Source organism: Malurus melanocephalus, unplaced genomic scaffold (genome assembly GCF_030028575.1).
Source record: "Malurus melanocephalus ecotype Western Australia unplaced genomic scaffold, MMel_1.1 scaffold_256, whole genome shotgun sequence".
In the NCBI taxonomy this organism is placed as follows: domain Eukaryota; kingdom Metazoa; phylum Chordata; class Aves; order Passeriformes; family Maluridae; genus Malurus; species Malurus melanocephalus.
In genome coordinates this window covers 505,672-526,994 of record NW_026623488.1, presented here as the reverse complement: position 1 = coordinate 526,994, position 21,323 = coordinate 505,672, and the positions used below count along the sequence as shown (strand labels likewise).

The 21,323-nt window shown below is 34.1% G+C and overlaps 1 protein-coding gene across 1 annotated transcript in view; it reads left to right on the top strand.

Annotated features, from left to right (window-relative positions):
- NEK10 (NIMA related kinase 10) overlaps window positions 1–20,575 on the top strand; it is a 68,555-nt gene extending 47,980 nt beyond the window's left edge. Inside the window, 12 exon segments of the mRNA XM_057375706.1 lie at window positions 1,780–1,811; window positions 1,813–1,943; window positions 2,032–2,103; window positions 9,175–9,250; window positions 10,785–10,822; window positions 13,286–13,377; window positions 16,390–16,411; window positions 16,414–16,499; window positions 18,864–18,947; window positions 18,950–18,977; window positions 20,371–20,423; window positions 20,510–20,575. Of these exon segments, the coding sequence (XP_057231689.1) occupies window positions 1,780–1,811; window positions 1,813–1,943; window positions 2,032–2,103; window positions 9,175–9,250; window positions 10,785–10,822; window positions 13,286–13,377; window positions 16,390–16,411; window positions 16,414–16,499; window positions 18,864–18,947; window positions 18,950–18,977; window positions 20,371–20,423; window positions 20,510–20,575 (780 nt within the window).
- Window positions 20,576–21,323: the final 748 nt, after the last annotated feature.

Genomic DNA, 21,323 nt, shown 5'->3' with positions numbered 1-21,323 from the left:
CTTTTAGGGTTTTATGAATAGTAGAAATAGGGGTGTTTTTGGTTTTGTTTTTGGTTTTTTTTTTTTAAATAGAAATTCAATTGACTAGCATAGTGCTGTAATTGTGAATGTTTCTAATAAAGAAGATTAATTAAACACTTTGCAAATGCCACTAGAGAGCTCTGTATTTCTTGAAGACAGAAAAGTTAATTATTCTGGACAGCAGTATGACAAAACAGAGCTAAACAAAAGATCAGTATCTTTATTTCAACTTACTTTTTTTCTTTCTAAAGACTCTTAAATTCCTGTTGGAAGTCAAAACCAACACTTGAGGTTTCACTTTTCCAAAAATAAAGTATATTTCAATTTTGTAGTATTGATGGTTACCTGTGAAGAGATAGACAGTGCAGTATGCAGGATATGAATGAAAACAGAAGTTTTCTTTGTGGTTGGGACACAGATTTGCAGAAATGCTTTTCCTCAGTAATAAAGGTAGATGAATGCTGGAAAAAAATTATTTGGCTCATAATATGAATATTTTTTGTAGGGGGACTCTTTTCCCCTTAGCTTTCCTTTTCAACTACTGTTTAATATGAGAAGGCAGAATTTGTTTCAACAATCAATCTGATKAATGGGGAAGAAGTTGAAGCAGACCATTACACAGGCAGTGGTGAGTATAGTTAGTGCTCAGGGATGCAGTAATATTTCTGAGGAGAAAGGGTTTCTAGTGCACTCGCTCTCCTGTGCCCTAATCAAGTCAAAATACTTCAAAATACTTCAACATTTGGAAGGATGTTGTCTTAGATACAGGAAAAATTGTCTCAGACAGACTTGATAAGAATATAAGTATTTAGGAATGTATTATGTCCTGAAATTATGTTAATATTAAAGATTCTGATTTGTTTAATCTGATTTATAATTTATGTCTTGTCCTCCTTTATCATGCTTTGCTTTGACAAGATAGATTAAAAAGAAATTTTATTTACACACAACAGAATATTTACACATAACAGAAATAACATGTGACGATTAGAAACAATAAGAGATCATAATAAGTCTTCCTGCAAAATATGGTGCATTAAAATAGAAGCAATAACAGGGATTGTGGATTTCTGTTCTTTCTAGAAAAACTATATGCATCGACAGCAGCAGAAGCAGAATTTTAAATGCATTAAAGAACCCTGTCCTACAAACAAGATGTGGCTCTCAAGTGTTACAGGCAAATAATTTATATTCCATRTTTTGATTTTCTTAGCTCTGCTTTTATAATGCCAGTAGCATTTGGTCATTTCAGCMTTGGTGTCTCTCTGGCATCCCATCRTGTCAAGTTCCCTTCATATTTTGCTATCAKCTTGACAAACAAACCTTGTTAGGCAGGTTTTGCATTGTCTAGAACTTGAATGCTCTGTATCTAAGATGGAAGGGAGCAAATCTACCAGTGCTTCTGCCTAGAAACCTATCTTTGTCCAGGGTGTTATTTTTCCTTTGTTCAGTATTTGYTTCTGGTCTGTCATTTGTTTCATTTTTCTCACTTTCAGTACTTATTGTGATAAAACTGTCATCAAGAACAAAGCCTTTTATATAAAGCCTCGAAATAATTTGTTTAGTTTAAGAGTTTGAAAGTCTTGTTCTAAATTTGGAATCAGTTCCTGAATTTTTGACAGGTACTGTGCAGTCCTGGACTAACACCTAAGTGTAGCTTTACGTGTGTGTACACAAGTGACACTTTAATTTTCAGATTTTCTAGTGAGTGCTGGAAGAGARCCATATCTAACATTTCCTTTTTGTTCTTTGTGTCAGAAAAATGATGAGAAGTTGAGTCTGCATGGAAGCAGCCAGTTGCAAAAGTGAATTTTTGGAAAATACTCCCCTTCCAGTTGACAGTTGTCAGTCTGCACATGGAAAAGATGAGGAAAGAACATGTGAGGCAATCCTGGTGCTGGATCACAGAACTATGGAGAAAGGTAGGCATGAGCAAAAGAAGCATCAGGAGTACTATTATGCTGGTCAGAGGTGAGTKAAAAATGTCTTTGTTTTCATTTTAATGTGCAGGTATTTTCTCTGAATTCGATGATGACCTGGAGATACCGGACAAATCAGGCAACCCCAGTTCAAGTAATTTGAGTCTGCTACTGGTAAGATTCTCTCAGAATGAAGCATACACTACTTTCTAATGGCAAAGCAGTTGTTTAGTCCAATATACGAGGGTATTTAATTATTTGTCATGAGTTCGCAATCTGTTGTTACCTAAGTAAAGAAAATAACTGTGCCTCCGTGACAGCCATTTCCAGTTTAATACACTTGCTATCACCAAGTCTTTGTGTAGTTTGTCCCCATATTTTGCAGTAGTGGTTATGAAAACTRGAATGTTATTGGGCTCCTTGAGAAAGAAGGTGGTTTTAAATTTAAACATAAGATGACTAATATTGATAAGAAACAGATGGAAGAGTGTGAAAWAGAAAGTTGAAAGAGGCAAGCTTTAGCTGTCTGGAAGAATTGACTGAATGGAATTGAAGGAATGTGTAGATTTTAATTAGGACAGAATTATGTGACAAAACACAGCATTAATGYTGCCTGTAGTTATATATGGTAATCAAATAGGAAGCACCAGCTGTGTTGGGTGTTATCTTAAGAAAYAGTTTTTTGGGATTATATTTCCAATTTGAAAATTTAAAAAAACCTCCAAAACCAAAAAACTCTAGCTCTAACCACTGTGAGTTTCTTGCTAAATTGTGAACTACCATTATCTACTTATTWAATGCAATGGAATTCTGATTAGAAAAAATCAAAGTGCATTTTATACCAGAAAAAAAAAAAAGAAATGTATGTTGAAGTTAAGCAAAATTTTAGATTTCCATTCATAAGATATGTGGATGATTTAAAATGTGCTTTTAAAAGGCAAGGGGAATGTAGTTGTCTGAAGATCAACAAATATTGCTGCAAGGTTCCAGGCTTAAAGAAACCTAGAATAACATTACTTTATCTGTTTGTAAGCCTGTTTGCTAGCTGGATTTTCTTTATATTTTGGCCCAGGTACTGAAGAAATATGACCTCTTTTTATTGAAATGCCTAGTCATTAATGCAGAGCAAATAAATGTTTTAGTAACTCTACTTAAAATGCATTAAAATKATTTGCTGATTGTAACTGGATACATTCTAAGGGCTGAAGGACCTGTGGCTAGGCAGCCCYGAGAATATTATCAAAGTTTTCTTTCAAAAAGAATAATTTTAAAAAGCWTTTTTTGGGTCACTTTCTTCTGCTAAGAGAGTAACAGGAGAAGGATCCAGGGAGGCCTTGTCTAACAATGGGAAGGAGCTGCGTWGAATGAAACCCTTGAGAAAAAGCAGCTTGCAGAGAAAAAGTTCTATTTTGTGCTTATAGTGAAGAATAGCACATTGTGTGTCTCACAGGAATGTCTTTGTGGGCCAGTTCAGCACTGTACTCAGAGATGTGAAACCTTTTCGTAGTTTGTAACCTGCCACACCCAAGGCATTACTGGTAATGGTTTCCTTGTAGGTAATTTTTTTTTGTTAAGATTTGGACATTAACAAAACATCAGCTTTTWCTAACATTTGAATATTACCATGCCATATTGCCATAGTTTTAATTAAATGTTGTAAGTGGAAAGATTTAGTTAGTTTGTCTCAATCCCAGTAAATTTAAAGAGCATTTCTAGAAGTCATTATACATTTTTGTCTCTGCATAGAGTCTAATTATAATACTGATACTTCAGGATTACTTTTTCAGAAAAATAACTCTGCAATCCTGGATCATCTGTATTTTCTACTTAATGTTGAAGTCAGTGTTATAGATCAGTTGTAATTCATTCGGAAAATGTTTCTACTTTTCAGGGGTAAAGAAAAGATAGCTTAAAAAAAATATCAGGATAATTGGGTATTCCTTGTAATATGCTCCATTCTTTAATTATAAGTGGCTAACAGAGTCTGAATTATCAGCCATGGTTTTGTCAAACATGTTAACATTACAGGGAAAAATGTGACCAACGTTGTTGGTCTACCTAACTTGGAAACTGCTAACATGAAGATGAGAGTTTTAGTACTGGGTACATTGAAGAGGATCATGAAAGGATTTGTTCTAATYGTGCTGTCATCACATCATTCTCAGAGAAAACGTGATCAGTCTAATTTAAAACTAGGGTGGTATTTTGTAAAAAGGTGTGATACGCTGAGCTGTTCAGTAGCACAGGAGCTGGTATGGATTTAGCAGTGTAATAGAGGTAAGCTTTTTTATATGGTCCACTATTGTCATAATATTTTTAATGATTTTTGCATACTCTGTGTTTTTCAATTATGCTTTAAGAAGTGGATTATTCTTCTTAGTCTAGACAATGTATTTCTAGAAGACSAGTTCCTTTAACAACTCCCAAGATTGCCAAGTGCAGGGTGTGGATTCTGGAATAGTTGTTCCTGGTATTTGAAATGATTAATCCTACAGGAACAAGTTTCTGCACATTTTAGAAGCGTAGAGGCAGTAGTGACAGATGCATTTTTCTTTTCCTGAAGTCATTATAATTTCAAATTATAAAGATTGRCAGAGAATAGGGACATACTGTGTCAAAAAACTGTGAAGAGTGATGGGATGGTAACATTATTAGTTGCACTTTAAAAAAAAAAAAAAAATTACAAGGTTCCCAACTTTACCTTAGCTCAGTCATATTAAAGGGTTTTTACATGCCTTTGGTTTACAGTGTAACATAGCTTCACTTTTGTTGGTAAAACCAAATAGCAGGAAAATATGTGATATGTCTTAATGCACAGTCGTCCAGTAGTGCTAGTGTGCCAGTTAGGTGAGAGTTTAAAAATTTACTCTTTGTCTGGGAATGCTCTTTTGGACAGTATTTTTGTTTTCCCTTATCGGTTCATTTGTACCACAATCAGGACAGTGTCCTAAATACACTGAAAGACAGTTGTGTGTAAAATATGTTATTGGAGAACCCTGTTCCAAGGCCTTGACGTACTTCTAACCTTCCTCCCAATAAAGARGAAGCATGCAATAGATTCTTTTCAGAATTGCTCAGCCTTTTCAAGATATTAACTAGTCTCAAAACACAGTCCTGCTGTTTTTCTTGCTAGAAGTTTTTCTCTTACCTCATAATTAAATTTATATTTCCACTATTTGAAGGAATCGCTGAACTTAAATGTCTTGTGATCAGTTAACAAAGACGTTGATATTCAGGATTCCTTTCCTGAATTTCTGCAACCCAATGGTACTCAAAGTTATCATGTGATGCAGATACCACAGATCTGCCTGAACAATATTCTGGTTATGCCACTCTAAAAGGGTCTCCTTTATCTTTCATAGAGAAATGCCTCTGGTTTACACAGTGCCAGGACTTGAGTCTTGTGCAGGTAATGCCCATATCCAGTTGAATAATTGGGGATTTCTAGGATTAGGATATTCTCAAAATGGGAACTCTTCATGTTCTATGTAGCAAATGACTCAGCTCATCACTAAGGTCATGAGTTTAGGTCATCACTTAGCTCCAAATTTAATTACTTTTGAGGATAACAACAAACACAGTATGAAATAAACCCCCATCCAGTAATGCAATTTGCTTTCTGGAGCTGGTAATTTGGGCTACATTGCAGGCAGCTACTTTATACCTTATAGTCTTGAAAGTTCTATGGTTGCAGAGTTGAGCTCTTTTTTTTTTAATTCAAAGCAGTTGTATTTTATGGATTTAGTGATTTCTTCTTTAGATGAGATGATTAGATAGTTTGGTAAGTATTGGAATAAGATTGGCTGACATCTGCTATAAATGGTTTTTCAGATATATGTTTTTTTCTCATTATTGTGATGAGAAAATGTAGGAAATTTCTTGAAAATCATTATTTCACCAAGAAACCTATCATTTGCACAATGTGAAGAACTTTGGAGACCTTAGTGTTTTGTAGGCTTGCTTTCCCTGGTTTGTCTAAGATTCAGATTTCTTTTGAGACCTRGGGCTAATGGGATTTTGTTGAAGATATCAGCCAAGACCTGGTGTTCCTGTATGATGCCTGAGTTAAGTTTGAAATATGTTTATGTCAGCTTCTGTTGCTGYACATGGAGTCACTGGTAGCGAGAAAAAAACCTGTTGTTTGCTCTGCAAAACAGCTTAGTTAACCTGTTTGGGATTGTACATTCCAGTGTACAGTGATTTAAAGGGCAGCTTACTTAGAGTATTTTGAATAAATAAAGGTAATTTGATGTCTCTCCTGAAAAGATCATTAAGCTGTAATTCAAAGAACACTCTCTTTGCTTCCATTTCATTCAAGGAGATGTACCAAAGTTCTCCGGTAATACAAAATCTTGATTGAGTTTTCTTGCCAGTCTGATCATACTTGGAAGGGTTTWAAAAGTTTTTTTAGATACCATTGAAGTGAAAGTTAAAGCCAAAGCAAAAGTTACTATCTTCTGTTAAAGACCAAAGTAGCAGTCAGAGAAATTCTTTATGCCTCATTTGATATTTTTTATGTCCTCAGGGAATCTTCATACAGCCAGTCAGAATAGGGAGGCTGATGAGAATTAAAAGCTTTGTCTTTTGCGTGTCTTTCACATTCTAACAAGAGCGGGCACAAACCAGGAAAGAGATGGAGTGTTTGTATTTCATTTTCCTTGAGATCATCTTGAACTAAAAGATGTTCTCTTGCAAGGCATTTGGACAGAACTTATTGCCTTGTTTTTCCTGTCCATGTCAAAGGAGTAGCCATGRAAAAGGAAATACTGTCYGGGTAACCCTGAGCTGAAYATGAGGATACACTTTRTGCTCCATGACTTATGTGAGKTAACCTGCCTACACATCTGTGCTGTTYCTTACTCCCTGTCTGGCTTTGTATGATGAGCATAATTCATACACAGCAGCCTAGGGATTATAAATAAAGTCATTAGTGTTGCATGAGTGTGTGTATAGACACACGTGAGTGTGTTTGTTATAATGTTTACTGTTATAATGTTTAATGTTTGAGTGTCCTTGTGTTTAGTTATTAAATAAATTATTTTCTTGTGTTTTCATAATGAGTAACATAATGAGACTCCTCTCTCAGATCTAGCTGCTTAGTGGGTCTCTGGCATAATAATTAGGAATGAAAATAGGGCTGAAAGGTGTTTGCTATTGTTTAGTGGTGTTCTGCTTTATGATTTCTTTGGGGTTTTGTTTTTCAGCATTAATAAGTGTTTTTCTAACTTTAGCATATGATTCAGAAAATATTGCATCTCTGCCATGTACAGTAAGTGGTGAGACAGAGCCTTTGGTGTGAAATATCATGCRCTTGTAAATACACTCATAAGATTGCAGATTAGCAAGTCAAATGTGGTGAGTCATCAAAATGATCAAGCACATTTGGATATGAGCCCTTTACTCATAAGAGACCATTTATTTGAAACAGCCAAAGGGTATAGTATTTCAAGCCAAATTTTGTATATGAATACTTGGAAAGGGTTTTTATTTTTTTTTTAAATAAAATTCTAGCAAACAGCTGTGTTCACACTTAGCTTGTTAGCCAAGTGACTTTTGTTACATATTTTCTTGCATATATTCACATAATATGGTATTTGTTGTGACAGAGTGTCTGAGGTTCTAACTCAAAATCCTTACCCCAAGCAACATGATYCATGTTTGCTCAGAGCTTCTGCTTTTGTATTTCTATTATTGTGTTTGCATCTTAAGAAGGTAAAATATCTGTTCCTTGAATAGGCACAATATTTTTCATCTCCTTGACTTTCTAGGTAGTGGGTACTCTCTTTTTCTGTCTATTTTTCTCAGTAACAAAGTTAATTGGTGAACATTTGCTTCTATGAGGGCCTTTTTTATTTGCTACTATGTAATTCATCTGCTCTTATCAAACAGTCTTTTGTGTAAGCTACCACCAAATTTTGATATCTGTTTTGCTGAGCAAAGTATTAACAAGGATTAAAATATTGGGKTTTTTTTYTYTYWYWYTCTCTCTCTGTGTGTCTCCTTTTTGGAAAGACATATTTTGCCTAAAGATGTATAATTTCTTTTGGTTTTAACATGAATTCAGTTTGACAGATGAAAGCCTCATTCAGGATTTTTTTTAAATTCAGAGGATTTCAGAAAAGTAGAAAAATTATTTCAGAGTCCAACACAAAAGTATGGYTGAACATGAAAAGGTTTGACTCTGAAATGTGTTTGCCCTACTGTTGCTCTAGTACTGATGTAACTGCTGTAACAAGACCAACAGTGGGAAAACTAGCTTGACATAAAAACTTTTTTTTTTTTTCTTTTCTGCTGTTTGAGTGATTAGGTGCCTCTGTTCTTGTTTATTGATACTATTTGTGATGTTATTAGTTTTGAAAAATCTCATGTAGACAAAGAGGCCAGCGTTACATTAAAATACATTAGTAGTATGGGAAAATTGTAGRATATCCTAAACTTGCTACTCAGAGTTTCTTTTAGCAGATTTRTCTTTTCCTTAAGCATACAGTCAGTCAAAGTGAGATACCAGAGTGATCTCAAATTACCATCCAAATTACCATCATAAGGATGGTTTTACAGGAATGTTTTCAGACAAATTCTTAAGACTGGTATTTGCTTTAAGGCAATGCTTTCCAAGTGCACAAATAATGGATATCATCCAACATTACCTTTCCTTCTACACATTTTTTGGCAGTATACAGTAAATTTTTTCAATATTTACATTCTGTTTTATTGCTGATTAGATGCTGACCAATAACTGGCCAAACTGCTCTCTTCAAGGTCTTAACTTYAGTAGGATTATTTAAGAAATAARGTGTTGCWWWKKTWWTKSMWWWWMRYWRSYWRSYWAWKKRAWKGKKGSMRSWAAAATTCTGGWGGAMCAAGGTTTAGACAACCCATTAGAGRCACTCTGAGAAAGTGAGCAAATATTCTATTTATCTATTCAGACTAGAGACAATATTGTGTCTACATAGTAACTGTAACAAGTGCAAATCCAGATACATATTCTGAGGACATCTAGTCAGCAGGTGTTGTTTCTTTCTGTGAAATTCTGGAATTGTTTATTAAAATACTATGTGGGGCTGAGATTTTAGTTATGATGTAAGCAAATCTTTGATACATCAAATAGCARCTTGGTAGTCAAGTGGGGGTTTGGAGTTTGTTTAATGCTGTCTTTTAAAAGTCATTTTGACACCGCGTCTGGGAATAGAAGATATAACATGCATGTTTTGGGTTTTTTTTTTTTTTTTAACAGAATATAATATTTATGTATTTGTTTCAGGTATAATTAAACGAAGTTTTAGTGCTTCTGAAAGATAACCTCAGATAAGGTATGTGTAATATATGATTTTAATATAAATTATACAATTGATCATTGTTATGTTCAATTCCAGTTGCTTGTTTCACAGTGGAACWGTTCCACARTTGCCTTCATGAAACTTGTCCTTGRTTACCTTTACWGCTTCATTTAATCTCAGCCTATGACACTCAGCSTGCTTGAGGATATTATTGGAGGGTGTTTGCACACAAAAACTTTACAGGATAAATAGTTTTAACAACGGACCTTAGTACAACACTTTAAACTGACATTAGCTGGTTAGCCAGATTCTGATTTTATGTTTTTAAGCAGATGTTTTTCCATAGAAAAATGTGCTTGTGTATTTGATAGAGTATATTGTTGTAGTGTAGTAGTGTGGAGAAGTATAATGTCTCTTTTAATGCCTCTAGACCTTCTGCATAAACATAGACACTCATTTCTTGCATCTTGGAGGCCTCATTTCTTTCAAAAAGGAAACAAATAGAAGCAGAATTCCTCTTCTAATGGTCATCTTTTTTTCTTCTGTTTCTTCAGAAATGAAATAAACATATTCTTGACCATTATTTTTTCTGATCTCTTTGGCACCACCCTTGTTCACCCTTATTCACAAATTCTCTTAATTGTTTCTTCATTTCTGCTTTTCTTTCACATCTGAAAAAAGATCTCAAAATCACTCTTGGCTACATCTGCCTCTTGAAAAATTTTTTCATTTTGCCTTTAACTTAGCTAGGTAAGTATTTATAATGATAACATTGCTTCTTTTCCTATGTGTCTCCACAGACTGTTGGATTCAAATGCAATATTTTATTTTTGCTTTCAGAATGGTTCTTCAGCATAACACAGTTTCCCATTTGTCACTTCGTAGCCTTACATCTTTAGTGCTGTTGCAGTCAGTAATGGCAGCCTCCTCATGCTTGAGTGTTGAAGCAAGCATATTTTCTTTCTTTTTGTAGAAATTCATTTCTATACAAATGTCTGCCCCTCACATAATCACTAGCAAAATATTTCCTTATCTTACTTTTTAACAACTCCTTGAAACTGTAGTTTTCCCTGCTGCCACAAAATAGATACAAATTCGTGCCATACTCAGGCTACAGCAGCTGCCATCAATCAGGACATCATGTTGGTTCTTTCAGTTCCCTGGTGTCTGTACCAGGGGATTTGTTATTGCTTATCTCAGCCAGTGAAATCTGCAGTATTTGGGAAAATGTCTAGAGTTTAGAGAAGGAACTAGAATTGAAACATGTAGACCTGTATTTCAGGCACCGCGATATTGCTATCCCAGGGATTTAATATCCTTTTTTCCCCCCAGTTTACTAGTACTGAGCAGGGAAAGAAACTTTTATTTAGTAGAAGTCATGCTTTTTTGGACATGCAGAGTAAACCAGCCTTTATGTGACTTACAAATGCACAGTTGAAAATTAGAGAATTTGGATGTATTTCCTTTAGAGGAAACTTGAGAATGTATTAGGTAATACTGATATTTTCTCTACAAATGTTGATGCCAAACACAATTAAAATGTTTTTTCTTTTTAAAATAATGATAGAGATTATGTTGATGGTTCTGGATCAAGACTGTGACTAGGTAATTTTGTGCTTGCAAGARATTAAAACTTTAATTTAAATTCAACCTCATGATTTGCAAGTTTTTGAACGCCATTACATTATTCTCCTGTTGCATATAGAGTGTTTCCTCTTTAATTTCTTCTTCTTTCCTGCCTATTGATCTGCTTTTGAGAGTACCTTCACTCACCCATAGGTTCCACAATAAGAAAATRGAGTGTGATGATGTGGCAGTCTCATAGTTATAGCTCTTTGCATAGTTTTATCCAATAATTGTACTTAAAAATGTTAGAAAAAAGAGGTAATTACATATCACATACAAATMTGTTATCTGAAATACCATTAACATACTTCTTAAAAATATAAATTCCAATAGTAAACCAGTGAGATCTCATGTTAATTGTCATTATCCTGGCTAAACTTCTGCTGAATGCGATGGGAATTTCTCCTGTGAAACAAGTATTTCATGGAGCTTTTGTAAATCATRATTGATGAAACAAGTTTTCCATTTGAAGTACTTTTCTTTTTTACTGTCAAGCTGCTAAGCTWTAGTTTCAGAATGTGTGTTGTCTGAATTAAATAATACTTGAAATAATTGATTTTGGGCAGTTGAGATATTGATCTTTATTAAAAAGTTCTTTTTGTCTACATGGAATTCTATTTTACAGCTTTTAATATTAAAATTGTATTAAGAATTTTAATTACGCAGTGTTCATTGAAATTTAATATCAACCTCCTGTAGTTTCAGTGCTGTTTACTAAAGAGTGACATCATAATAACAACAYAGTTTAAACCAACTATCCAATCATAATGTCTGAGCACTATAATGATCTACAGACAAATACTTTAGCCTTTGTTGGTATTTTCAGTTTTGTGAATAATTTGAGTAAATGCATTATCTTTTATCGAAACTTTCCTTTTGGTTAAAACTCAAAAGCTTTGATCAAGTCTTCAGCAGCCTATTAACACATGTGCCCTCATCCTCCAAATCATACTATACTTCTTTATTTTAAAAAAAAAGAAAAAAAACCCAAACAAGAAACTTGGAATTTCTGGAGCTAGAAATGGCTCCAGACACTATTTTTGGGAACCTTTGAATATAAAGCAGTATTGAAACGGTAGAGAGATGAAAATTAAGCAAAAAGTGCTAAGTCAAAATTGTTCTTCTGGTGGCATGTATTTTAGATTATTACAGCACAACCTCCACTATCACCTTGAGCAGAAGGACCAAATTACATTTCGTTTTRAAGTGACTCAGAGGAAATGCAAAGCTTCTTTTCCTCTTACTRATTATCAAGAGAAGACCTAGGGAAAATATGTCAAACTGAATTTTATTTGATTTTCTCAACACATCTGCCAAAAGGCAGTGCAACAAAAGCCCCCAGCAACATCAGTGATGTTGTCACCTTCCTGGTCCTACTAGAAATGTGTCTCCCTGTGGTAGAGAAGGACATTTTCTGTATCACTTTATTTCTGTGAGAGTACAGCTCAGACCTGGATAGTCTTTAGACACTACAACTTGAGAATGTCTTTCTTCTTGTTCAAGTAGCCAGCCCAAAAATTAATTAGCAGAAAAGTGGTAATTGTTCTGTTGTGGCCTAGTTGATGTTCGTATTTGGATTTCATCACCCTCTCAGTAGAATTTTTAAACTTTACACAAGATCACTTTGGGGGGAAAAAAAGTTTCTATGGTTATAAACCTGTACATAAGGCTTGATGATCCTCAGGTTGTTTCTGTGAGAGTAAATGTTAGAATATAGATCTAAATTAGCCTCTGAAATGTAGTTTAGAAATAATTGTATTTAAGAGAGGTGCAGGACTRCTGGCTGAAGTTCAATATTTGGGCCAAAACTACTTGCTTGGCTTCCAGGTCTAATACTCAACTTGGAGAGATAATTTTGTGAACTAATGTTCTGTWGTGATACACTAAGTGTTTTATAGTGGAAGTCAGCTGATAAGCTTTTATTAATCTCTGGGCCTGACAATGTGCATGACTTTAATGCACAAGATAAAAAATCCTAAACAAGAATGGATTTATCTCATAGAAATGGTTCATATCAGACATGTTATTATAATTCTTAGGGTAGAATGATAATAAATTTCATAACATCAAAACATATTAAAAAAAGTATGTTAGTCTGTGTAAAAAAAATCCATTAAGAAAATTCCATTTATCATATATTTATCCTTTTGAATAAATGTGACAAGATTTTAACAATTGTTGAGTTACAGTAATACTGCTTTTCTCATAGAGTAATTTAGTGATTCAGAGCAAGGGATTTTCTTTTGAAACACATTATCAATCACACTGTCTAAATGTTTAAGGTTTTAGATTATCCTTTTTTTTTTGTTCCCAACATTATTGGGAAAACAAGTCATGCATTTAAACTTAGAGTTTGCATCTACAGGTTTTAAATGGTGTATGCTATTAATGTACTAAGGCAATAAAATGAGCTGCCCTCCTGATTTTACTCATCATCTGCAGCATTGGCAGGAATTGCTGTACCACAAAGAAAGGTACGTCAGATCAGTGACCCTGTTCTTATTCAGCTGCACAAAATTATCTTCATCACTCAAGTGTGCAGTACTGTTGCTTCTGACATTCTGTACTTTTTAGTCATTTGCTGTTGTCAAAATGATGTTACTGCAAAGTGCTGCTAATTTAGTTACTGTTCTTTAAAAACAACAGAACTTGACATTTTTGCAGATGGCAGGATACTTTAAAAATATATCATTTAAATAAAGACTAACTTTGAATATTAGTATGTGGAGGATGGCAATAATTGAGTCATATAAAAAAATCAGTGGCTCACCTCAGTAAAATGGATTGTACAGTAAAGTATTTTTACAACATTCTGTCATAGMAGCCATATGACTATTTAAGGTGACAATATAATATACTGACATAAAGAGTACATAAAATGCTTTCCTCTGTAGTAATAGTTCCTAATTAACTTTGAAGTTATATTTTAATTATCAATAAATAGTAATACTTTTTTTTATTTTTAGTGCAATAAATTAAATCCTGAATATTAGGTATTTTGAAATGTCAGATTTTTTTTTTTAAATTTAAGACTTGTTTTAAAATTATGTTTAAATGTTTCATAGTGAGAGAGAGTTGAAGTTCTTTCATTCTGATTCCAAAGCTAAAATGGAGCTGAGCTGATACAAAATCCACCTTGAACTCTTGCCTAAAAATGTGATGGAAAACTTTATTCTGCAGAAAGATGACTATCATACCATTTGCAAAATTTCTATTATTAAATAAACATATTTTTATTTTCCAAATTGAAATGTTTACATTTGGGATGTGATGTTTATCACCTCAAGGCTTTTGAGATTGATCAGCTGAATTTGTTTGGTTTTGTTCAGAACAGAATAGCATCGCTGAACTTGGGTATGCTTTACATGTCTCTCTTGTTTTTTTGGTTTTTTTTTTTCCTTTTTAACTGTCAAGCTTATCAAAACAGGTAATACCACAATTAAATAATCAGAGACAAAGGAAACAAACATTATTTAAAATAATTGAAAATTATAACCTTCTACCAACAACAGAAATGAGGCAGTTCAGTTTTTGCATGGTGTATTAGGAGTATGTCCAAGGTGTTCATTACTGAACCATCCTSTCTGTTAAGGAGGTTTTCTCAAGTGGCCTGCTAATTAATATGAGTTATTGAAATGTRGATGCTCAATAACTGATAACTAATAGCAACTCAAAAGCTGTGTCAGAACTGAYCACTGAAGCAGTAGCAACAGCTTTTCTCTGGTTTGAGAGAAACCAGAATCCATACTTGGTTCCTTGCTTGCTGTGCTTCATATACTACTCTTGCACTTGTTTATGTTCCTACAAATCTAASGTTGAGTGTTTTTTATAATACATAGCTATTTTCTCAAATTCTGTTACATATTCCAGCTGACAATTTTAAACTGAAGTTTGCAACGGAGAGTTCTTGCCTGTTAGTTCTTGGCTGCCAGCAGCCTTCCCTGTTTCCATGGGAACAAGAATCAGAGTGATCTCTGGAAAACAATGTAAGAGAAAGCTTTTTAAAAAGCATTATGTAAATCCTTGGCTTTTTTTTTTTTTTTTTTTTTTTTTTTAGCTGATCTGACAACTGATTTCATTAAAACAAAAGCTAAAATTGAACTCTAGTGCCCGAGGCAACTCCAAGTTTCTCAAGCAGCGAACTTGTTCTTTACCACTTGTGCTTCAGAATATCCCATATCCCCRTGGCACATTAACTGCACACAGCTGATTGCAGTGGTGTGTAATCCATGTTGTAAGCCTTTCCTAAGGCATATTTTTTTTACTTGCTTATAGGGTAAGGAACATTCAAGTTCTGACTTAAAGCATATATGTAAGGTCTTATCTGCATGAAAAAAGAGTAGTGTCTGCCTGTATAACATAAAAATCTGTATGCCACCAGCTGTCTGGTGAAGTCTTTTGTGCTTAGCATGTGACTTTGATCCCTGGTTTGTCAGAGCACTCCTGTGAGGCCAATAAAACAGTTCTGGATTTATAGCTGTCTAAAAGCAGTAATTTGTTCCAGTGGGATAAATGTCTTTCTAATGTGTACTATGTCAGTGTTTGAATGTGAATCATCAGTGGTTGACCCCTCCCTAAGTAGTCAAAAAGCTTCCTGAATTCAGTGGAGTGGCATTTCATAAATTTACATCAATGATGCAATTATAAAGTGTGTACTAAATGGTAGAAAATAATATTTTTTCCAACAGTGTCTGCAGGTATAAGCAACTATACAAAACAGCATAGGAGATAATTTCAAAAGAGTAGTAACAGACTATTGAACGGTTGTCAGACTGGGTTGGTGTCATTGCAGTGACCAGAAGCTGGAACTGTATATTTACTGTTGGAGCATAAAAATTATTTTAAAGGAAAAGACATCCTTTGAACTCTATTGAAGACTTTTAGCATAATAGAGTATGAYTTGTGTAGGTTTTGTTTGTTTGKTTTTTTYTGTAAATATAGGTGAAAGGTGTGTTCRTTTTCAACCAAAAAGATACAGGAGGAAAAAGTAACAAAATCAGTTATGCTTTATAGACAAGTGAAAGGTAAATTACATCATTCAAGAAGCTTTGAGTAAAAGGGATGCTGCTCTGAATTAAGACCATAAATACCCTAGAAGAGCCTGTTGAAGCCATTCTATGCACACTGAAAGAAGGCCCTAAGCTTCTTGAAATTCCATTCATTTCAGATGGACTGCCTCATTATAGACAATACGAAATCTAGTCTAATGTTCCGTGTGCTTCATCTGTAGAAAAATGTCCCAAATACTAGCACTTTGACCAKGGAGGCAAATCTAGCATTACCAGTGTTAGGCTTATAATGATGATTACCWTCAAGGGTGGAGGAACAATTATATGATAAGCCAAGCCTAACAGAATGAACAAACTAAGGAGCCTTATTATAATATGCAATTAAATCAAGTCTCATGCTGCTTATCACTGTGCTATTAAATATCAATATTTMTTTTTGCAGTGTAGCTGCTTTTTTCAATAATAGCACTTCTGAATGGGTCATTTTTAGGGCAGGTGTAACTGAATGGTGGAAATATATTTCTTTGTTCCACGTAGCTTCCTCCAACTTTGCAATGCAATGGAAAAGGAGAATTGTTGAGACATTCAGGAAATCCCTCTTCAGTCATCAGAGCAATCCTTGTAATCTGAAATCAGAAAGCAAAAATGTGTGGTACACCATTTACTACTCGTGATCAAGTTTGTCTCTCTTTCTATTCAACCCTGCTACTGATGTTAGTACCACAAAAATATAAGTGTAAGAGTCCATTTTCAAACGGAAATGTTTAAAATATTCCCAAGTATCCTATATTTGGCAAATATGGAGGTTCCTCAAGTAAAAAGTTTCCTTAAGTAAGAAGTGTTGGTTTCAAGTTTGTGTTTTGTCATTAGAACTCTTTTTGTAAASAGGATCTGCCAGTTTCTAATACACAAAACCAGACCTCACCTCACCAGAGCTCAAAAAGGCAAGAAGAAGGGCATGTAACTGGAGATTATGTGAACTCTTCATTTATTCAAGCTCTTCTCAATTTGTTAACGGTTTCTTAATATTTTTCATATTTTGAACTGTATTCCTACTTGAACCATTTTAAGAAAGCAGTTTCCCAGAGTACCTTGAATATAACATGCCTTGTTCTGCTGTTGCACAGTGTCAGCAGGAGTTTAGTGTCATTAATTTAAAACTACTGCAGGTTTGTAAGAATGGCCTAGCTAAAGAAGCGTGCCTGCATGTTTTCCTGTGACATGCTGGGTGCTCTGCAACAGACAGAGAGCTAATGATTAATATCAGAATGTCTAAATGTTCCTTCGAAATCCCCTGAGAAGACTGTAATCAGCAAAGGCTTTGAAAATTACTTCCTTGGCATCTGTGTWCCAGGGGAGACTGAAGCTAAGATATTTAATTTCTGAGTTGATGATGAAGCAGTTATTAGATATTTTATTGTACCTAAAATTTGATGACTAAGATGACTTATCATTCACATAATTCTCCTCTGTAACTTAATTTGATTATCWTCTGCTTCCACTGAGTTCTGGACTCTTCTATGTTATTGTTTGCTACAAAACAGACTAGCCCCAAATGCTGGATCCTTCCTTTGCTTTTGTAATAATTAACCTGAGATGCTAAAACTTCCTGGAAGGTGGCACATTGGTTGTTATTTAGTAAGGTAGTTAAAGATGCTTCTTTCTGAGCTATCAGTTTCATGCTGTCTGGTAAATCAAGTTGGGATTTACATTAAGCAATTCCTGTATTTCAGCCATAAGACTAAATCTAAGAAATACCTGCTCATTGTGCATTGAGTTGATGTTTTCAGAAAAGGATGCCCAAAAATATGGTAAGAAAAAGGAAGTGTTTATTATAAAATTAACCTGATTCTCAGGTGTTTCAAAATTAAGGAAGTTATTTGTAAATGTTATCAACTGTAAAATTGTGTCAGCTTCACAACAATGGGATTTAAATCAGCAAAATGGGAAGAAATACTCTATTTAAAAAGTAAACGGTGGTTAACTGAAAATGTTTGAAATGTTGAATGCAATTCCAGGCATTCTACCTTGAAGGGAATAGTAACAGAAACTAGTAATAGAAAGCAACAACAAAAAAGTGTAGTTAGAAGGAGAATTGATAAGCATAATGTTGCCTAATTTACAAAAAACAACACTATAAATGTACAGGATAATAAGGATATCATTTGGAGGTAATGGGAAGAACCTAAATAGAGAATAGAATTGGGTTGAACTCTTACTGCAGATGTTGTTATGAAGTTGTACAATTTCTGGAAACAAAATCTAAAAATAATGGGATTTTAACTATGCCAGATAGGAAAACCAGATAGGTAGAATTTCAGACAAAAGAATTCCTCCACTGATCAGTGGTGGGATAAAGGTCTTCCAACAACAAAGATTCTTCTGTAAGTGTAAAAGTGTTATTGTGCTGTAGAAACATGACTGGAATTTCTCTCCTGTACACTAAGGCAGTCGTGTCAGAGTTGTTACCAGTGGATGTTTTCAAAACTAGATGTTTTGAAGTTTAATGTCAGAATTCTCGTTCATCTAATCAAGCAGGTGAACAGACTTTCAGGTTTTAGAAGTGCTGGGATACCTCTAATGGGAGTGAAATCTCTTAAATATGGGCTAACAATTTCACCTGAAGCCACAGTTTTGAAAGTCAGAGTCATCAGGTGCTCCTTTCTCACAATTTTAAGAGAATACACTTTCCTGTTTATCTTCACTCAAATGTATAGTTCCTGATGTTTTATTCAGATATCTTGAAGAATTCAATGCTTATACTAACTGCAGATACTAAGTGCAGATTGGCAGCTTGCAATGTTCAGTTTTTCTGGAGAGGAGATAGGATGTCCATAATTGTGTTCACCMCTTTTTCATTAATCTAAAAAGTGTTGAAATCTCTTTTGACTTCTGATTGCACTGGGAAACATAGAAAAGGGTAAACTTCCTCCYAGAAGTCTGAAGTTTTGGCAAATGGGAAGGATGGAGATTTCAGGTGTCTTWATTTTTTTGGTCTATTTTTTCCTCAGCTGCTGCAAAGTTCTCCTGAATTGATTGAAACCAACACCTTCACAGTAGTTTGGCAAGTGGTGCATCTTTCTTCAGGTGCAATTGCAATATGTTGCTTCCAGATGATAGAAAAAGTAAACAAAGCATCATAAACTTCTGTAGTGGCAAATATATTTCTAGTAAAGCATATTATATCAAAGCAGAAGGTATTGCTACTAACCAAGATCAGTCTTTAAAAAAGACAATAAAGTTATGTTGACTATACTGAGTTTCTGGTTTGTTTTTTGTTTGTTTTTGGTTTGGGATTTTTGGTTGGTTGGTTGTGTTTTGTTTTGTTTTGTTTAATTTGTGGTAGGAAATGCAGCTTACCACTGCTGGAACTTTCTACTAATTGAAAATAGTATAGTTTGGAACTATAAAGAAATATCAAAAGTGCAAATAATTCATGGTTTATCCATGAAAATTAATAGAAATATTTGTAAATGAAAATATCCTTGCACATAGTTTTTAAACAAACTCTTTTTAAAACTTATGTTGTTCTTTCATCATGTTTGAAACAGTTGTAATGGGTTGATTTAATTACATAGCTAGATCAAGCCATACAAACTTGAGGAGAGARAAAGGCACACACACATATATATGTGTATATACTTTAGAAAATATATCAATATATATGTCAATTATACTTTGGACTAGTGATACTCAGTGAGTGAGGCAAATTATGAACAACATGTATAATCAAACTTACAAGTTGTGACATCATCTGGGGGTAGGGAACTACAATTCCAGGGTCAGAGACTTTTTCATCATGTGCTTCTTTGTGCAATGAACATAAGGGAAACATGCAGTCTATATTTTGGTAACTGTGCCATTTACATTCTTCTAAATACAGAAGAAACTATGTTGCAATCTATGGACTAAAGGACACAGTAACATTAAAATCTGTGGCACCAGAAAGAAGAGCGAGAAAATTTAATTTGGATTGCCTTTGTGCTGAAATTAGTATGTCTGTTCCACAGCTTATTTTCAAAAMCCAAAATTAATACTAGGTGAAAGGGTGATCTTTGAGTAGGAAATGAGTCCCTAACAACCACTTTAAATATGAGCATTATTTTGTTCCCGGAGACGATAATGCAATTTGTTGAGATGCTCATTATCTGTAATTTTTAATCTCTTAACCTGTAGACAATACTTATGTCCTCACAAATTGCTGCTGGCTGTGTGCCCTTTACCCTGTAAATTTTAACTGGGGAAAAAATAAGGAAGTTACATTTCTGAGTTCTGTTACATTAGGTCTTTAAATGTTTTTTTATCAGTTAGAACACTTCTTTAATGTATGTGCATCAAATGTTGATATCTTGCCCTGAAATGACCCCAGCTTTTCAGAGGGTCATGGTGACCAGTGGGAGTTTCTGATAATGAAGCACCTCTCTTGTCATTATGTTTGTAGTGGAATTGCTAAGAAASTGATAAGAGAGCATAAATCCCAAATTCAGTAGTGTAACACTACTTGCCTTTTACTTTCAGRCATTTTTGGCACTTCTGTCATGGCAGAAGGGATGACATATGAGCAGCTGCAGGTAAGCGATGTATATCTACCTATATGTATTTATTTATTACTTTTAATGAAGATAATTCACTGAAATTAAGTCCTTTTATGTTGTAGACTCTAACTGAGTAGGTTCTAGGGGAAAGTGGTTATTCCAGTTTCTCTTCTTACAGGTCAGTCTAGTCAATTTTAAAAGAAAAAAATAATTATGATAATTTTCTAAAACCAAATGTATAATCTTCCTGTTTCTGGGACTGCAATTCACTTTAAGCTTAATGCAGTATGTGGTTTATTATTAAGATATAAGTAATGTATTTGGAACATATTAACTAGGCAGCTTTGTTTGGCCACATCTGTTTTCTTCATTCAGATGAAAGAGAAGTAAAAGAATGGCAGCAATTTCCTCATATTTTTTTCCACATAAACCTGCATCTGAACAAAAGGTTAATTACATAGAAGTATGTTCTATTTAATACTCTGTCATTACAGGGTTTAAAGGSTAAAGCTGATATATTTAGCAAAATATTTGAGTACAGCACAAAAACCAATATAAGTGTTTACTAGCACAAAAGTGCAATGGATGAAAAAAAATGTAGTGATCTTTGAAACTCAGCAAATGCTTTGTCCTCAAGATGGTGTATCTTTCCTGCAGGAAAATTTTAACATAAGAAAGAAAACATATGAAATACATCATTACTGTGGAAAACATCAGCCTAGCATTTCTCATATTTTTTTCGCTTGCTATCCTGTTATTTCTCATTTCAAATATTCTTTAGTGTAAAAAAACATTAACTGCATTAATCAAGTAAGTCTGTTCTTATCTTTGCATTAATCACCATTTTAAAGTCTGTGAGACTGCAGTTAGGTTTTCTAAAACAAACAAACATAAACACTCCCCACCCCTTGCCGCTGCTAATATAAGTACTTAGAG